General features: G+C 37.4%; 1 protein-coding gene across 1 annotated transcript in view; it reads right to left on the bottom strand.

Moving 5' to 3' along the window:
* The window catches only part of DNAH5 (dynein axonemal heavy chain 5), a 436,545-nt gene extending 431,855 nt beyond the window's left edge, over positions 1 to 4,690 (bottom strand). The window contains exon 1 of the mRNA XM_069101431.1: positions 4,428 to 4,690. Coding sequence (XP_068957532.1) covers positions 4,428 to 4,445 — 18 coding nt within the window. The 5' untranslated portion in view covers positions 4,446 to 4,690. The remainder of the gene's footprint in view (positions 1 to 4,427) is intronic.
* Positions 4,691 to 5,247: the final 557 nt, after the last annotated feature.

Genomic DNA, 5,247 nt, shown 5'->3' with positions numbered 1-5,247 from the left:
AGATAGATAGATAGATAGATAGATAGATAGATAGATAGATAGATAGATAGATAGATAGATAGATAGATAGATAGATAGATAGATGGACAGATGGATTGATGGATGGAAAGATGGGTGGATAGATGGATGGATGAATGGATGGATGGATAATGTATTGTCTATAGATCTAGATCTCTAGGTCTGGGTATCAATATAGCTAGATCTAGATCTAAATTTAGAAATCTCTATTTAGATATCTAGGTCTAGTCCTAGATACTTACACCTAAATGTCTATGGCTAGATATAGATGTTTTACCTAGAAATCTATGTCTAGATCTAGATGTCTGTGTGGCATGTATTTATGTTTTATGTATATATGTATGTATATTACCAATGTATGTCAGAGGCCAGCCTTGAATCCAGGTCTTTTCTTATCCCAAAGATGACTTTCTACTCTCTATATCACATGGCCATACATAATGAATGCTGCCATACAGAGTGTGAAATAGAAAGCTTGCAATCTATAGATAAAAGGAAAATATCTGAATGGATAGAGAGCCAATGTTGGAATAAAGAAGCCCTGGATTCACATCCTGTCTGTGACACATAGTAGTTGTGTGACCCTAGCAAAGACACACTCTCAGTGCCTCTAGCCAACTAACACTTAAGTTGCAGACCAGGTGCATTGATAGAATGAATTTTCTCTGTGGGAGTTCACTACACAAGTAAAATCACATGTCAGGATCAAATACTATAGTCACAAACACACACACACACATACACATACAAGCATACAAACACAAAGCAAACAATTAAACCACTCGAGCTGCTCTATGACTGCTCTAACATGAGATGAATGTGTCACTATACTTGTGTTCCTTTTTAAGGTGATGGCAAAATGACCTGAGTTGTCACAGGTTAGCATGTTCACTGAAATGGAGTGACTAGATGTGACTAATCCTAGAAAAATCAAGATCCCTGCAGTAAAGGGAATACCTTAACTTTACACAATTGATTTATATTGAGCAGCAAAATAAAGGAAGAGAACAACTGCTCATCTCTTTGCTTGCCTGACAAATGGAAAACATACAAAATCTAAAACCAAGTGCAAACACCATAGAGGAAAGACAAAGAGTAGATTATTTACTACCTTACACACTACACCAGGAAGCAGCTTAACATACCTCAAGAGTGAAATTTTACCTGTAAACTTCCTCCTAGAGTTTCTAAGTTAGTGTGTGCCCAATTCCTCGAAATATGTGCATAACTATCATCTCATTTTGAATGCTAAAATGGAACTCCAAGGCACAATCAGACAAAATTTAGAAGGGAAAGTAGGTATGATTTTTTTGTGTGATAGGTTGGCCTGAGGAAAAGTCTTTTAATATGAGGTGATACTTTAAAATTGGGAATAATTTCATTCTGGATTCTGTGCTTTTATTTTGCTTCAGTATACATTTGATTCATAATTTTCCCCAGAAGGTTTAATCACAAAAATGTTTATATGCAGAATATATGAGCTACTTAAGCAAGGGCTGCTGAAATCCCTTAGATAAACCAACATGAGCTTTGGGCCAATGATTTGCCTAGGGGATAGACTGGAAGAATAAGCTCTGGCTTCCATTTCCTTCTTTCCTGTAGCATTTCTCAGTGATCTGACACTGCCAATTCAGCACTTTTCACTTTCAAATGTCTGTGTTGCTTACTTAGCTAGAAGAGTGTGTGAATTGCATATGAGGATACACACTAAATGAAAGACTATGCTGAAAACAGAGAACATATTTCTCTGTACATTTGTTTAGAACAAATGGTGGGAACATTTATTTCTTTTTATATTATTTTACCTTCAATTAGAACAGCTTCAAGATAAAAGTTTAGTAAGTCAGTTTACTCAAACTCTAAGGAGAGCAATAATAATTAATAAAACATAAGAACAAAAGAGTATTTTATAACAACCTATGAGGGGGAGCATAGTGGAATTTTATAAAAAGAAAGGAACTCTATTAAATGTGAGCCTTACAAATAAATTAAGAAGTTTATTTGGATTAGCTGCAACACTGTCATTGCAGGGTCACAGTTTTCTTTGATAGAGCTAAAAGTTAAAAAAAAATGTTCCCCATAAAATTTTAGGAGAAGTAGAAGGCATCTTTCAGGGGGCGGCTAGGTGGTGCAGTGAATAGAGCACCAGCCCTGGAGTCAGGAGGACCTGAGTTCAAAGCTGGCCTCAGACACTTAACACAAAAACTAGCTGTGTGACCTTGGGCAAGTCATTTAACCCCAAATCCCCTCCAAAAAGCAAAAAAAAAGCATCTTTCATCCATGAAATACAGAACAACTTATCAAGAGGCCCATAAACTGGATATTATATCTAAAATGTCACAAATATGAGAATATTCTGTTGAAATAAAAAGCTACCAGGTTCTTTTAAAGGCTGATTTTAAAGATGATAACAACAGCAAATTCTGAAGAAAGCTAAGCATGGCAACAAGAAAGAAAAATCCAGATGATAATTTGCATGAAATTAACCTATCAATTTGTTCTTAAACAGTACACTAATAAGTAATTATCAATATTCTGTTTTATTGAACCATGATGCTGTATATATAAAATAGATCCCCATAACATATATTGTCATAGTTAATTTTTGGTTTTTGAACCAAGCCTGCTATTTCATAGGTAGAGGGAGTATCCATTGAAGAAGTTATTCTGCCAAACCAGATTGGCATCTTCTTTTCTAGGCCTTAAGAGAGTTGCCCAGGAAACAGAAAGGTTAAGTAATTTACCCAAAAACACAAAGCCGGTGTTAGTGAGAGTGAAGATTTTTGACCCAGAACTTCCAGACTACAAAGCTGACTCTCTTTGCACCATACCACATCACCTATCTATATCTAAATATAAAATGTATACTTTCCTTACATAGCTATGAGTCATATAGTTTTGTGATAATGACCAATGGTTATAAATTGAAATTTCAAATTTAGAAATGAATAATGTTAGAGCCACAACTATCTTCCAAAATCAGTAGAGATATGGACTAAAGAAATATTATATTTTTTTATATACACAAAAAATTCACTACAGAGAATTTCATCTTTATTTTGTCCAAGTGTGCCAACAAATAGGAATATCTTTTCTTAATCTCATACATAGTTTAAAATTGAATGCATACACTATTTCTCCTAAAGGGTTATATGTTTATCTTATACAATGGAGGAATGATTTTTTCTTTCACATTATTCATAAGCATATCAAGATCAAATACAACAAATTCTCATTTAAATATAAGAATAAATTTCCTAACTATGTAACAATTACCTTTCCACTACACAAGAATAGATGTCAAAGGAGAAAGGAGGCAAGGTTGTTGGGTCACTTCTGCGCGAACCCTCCCCCCACCCTTTTCTTTCACCTGCACCAAAGTTTTTCCACAGGAAACAAAACAGTCACTGTCCATCCATTAGAGCTACTGAAATAAAGTGGGATTCAAGCAGCAAGATGAATTTAAATACTTTCTTCAGTGAACTGGATGAGAATGTACACCAACTTTCTATTATTAATGAAGCCATGATTATAACATTGTGTGTTTAGTGTTGCAAGGGAGGTAAGGGTGGGCAGAGTGGGGAGAATGGGAACAGAATCTCTGATTTCAATTGATATAGAGAGCTCCCCATGAAAGAACTTCTTCTACCAATGCAGACTGATACCTGCTGCTAAATGCGAAGTCTTCAAGAGTTACCTGGGAGCACTGAGATATTAAGTGAATTGGTCAGGGTCAAGAAGCCAACACCTAAGTGGAACTTGAACCTAGGTCTTCCTAACTCTGAGTCCTGGTCATTATCCACTAGGCCATGCTGTACTCTCAAAACCGTATTAAGAAACAGGAAAGCATATATGGAATAATATTCACATTATGGGTAAGTGCCTATTAAAAGGAAAATTCACCTTATCTATTGATTCTCCCTTATAATTACAAGCCTCAAATATAGCACAAAGATAGGTAACCTGCCGCACACCTGCGTTGCTTTAATGTTTGCCTCTGGCAAAGGCCAGTTTGAATCTAAACTACTTAGTCAGGTGACTCTAGCATATCCCGAAATCTATGGGGGGGGGGGGGGGGGAGGGGGTGTTGTGGTTAACAGAAGATGCTGATGGCAAGATTTGCCCCTATTGTAAGTGTACATTTTGGCTTAAGAAGGTAGGTGTAGCTGTTTTCACCTGAGTCCAGCCAGAGCAACGCACATTAAGTACAGTTTTCACTGTGACCAGAACCTCTGTGGTCAAGTTCTGTTCTAAGAAGGAACCTACCCCCACACCTCCCAACTTAAAAAAAAAGAAGAAGAAAAGAAACATCCAGGATAGATGAAACTGCTATGACTTTCTAACTATCCAACTGAGCATGCTCCAAAGTAAGAGCCCGTTTGGGTAAGTGAAAGGCATTTGCACTGTACCAGCTTCTCTTTCTCCATGACTCCTGTCGGCGTTCAGAGCTCTCCTTCCTCGGTCGGATGCACTCCGTGGGCTTGTCCTCAGTCTCTCTTTGCGTTCTACCTGCCCCCGGTGCTTCCGCTGCTACAGCTGCTGCCTTTTTTGGCCTCCGGTCCAGCCTGGCCAGTCAGGCCACTCTAAGTACTGGGCTGTTTGCTGCTAACACTGTTGCCATGGGGATGAGAAATCCTCAAATACTCTGGGCTCCGCATCACAGTCGCCCTCTTTCCCCCTCCCCTTCGTGCTTTCCTCTCCTTGGTGCTTGAGTGACTTGTGTCAACTTGCTCGGCAGCCCACTTGCAATCAGGCTGCAAGCGAAGGACGAAACTGAAGTGGTGTCTTGTTTGGTCTGGTTTCATTCATTACAACTTTTCCTAGCGTTGTGTTTTAGGTTAGGTTGAGAGTGGTTTGATGCCTGCCTGTTCTAAATTTCATTTCTAGCTATAACCCACTCATTTGTACTAGTGCTAAGGCAATTTTTTCAATCCTAGTGTCTTTTAAAAGAAAATAGTTTCAAAGGGTCATTTAAAATATTCTACATTCAATTAAACATCTCTTTTGAGTTTTGATGCTTTCATATATACTTAGTTTCCTTTCCTTTTCAGTTATCAGCAATTTAGTACTGATTAGAATTCAATGAAACATAAATCATCAATAACACTAACTTAGTACTTAACCGCATTTAGCTCTTTCCTTCATTGGAATAAACTCAGTCTCCTAGCAATATAAAAGATGTTTTATTGGGTAACAAAAATTCGTCAGTACAAGGCAATTGTTTACATG

Source organism: Petaurus breviceps, unplaced genomic scaffold (genome assembly GCF_028583685.1).
Source record: "Petaurus breviceps papuanus isolate PSGF00001 unplaced genomic scaffold, PetGlider_PUasm1.0 47, whole genome shotgun sequence".
NCBI classification, from domain to species: domain Eukaryota; kingdom Metazoa; phylum Chordata; class Mammalia; order Diprotodontia; family Petauridae; genus Petaurus; species Petaurus breviceps.
This window is presented reverse-complemented; position numbering and strand designations above follow the sequence as displayed.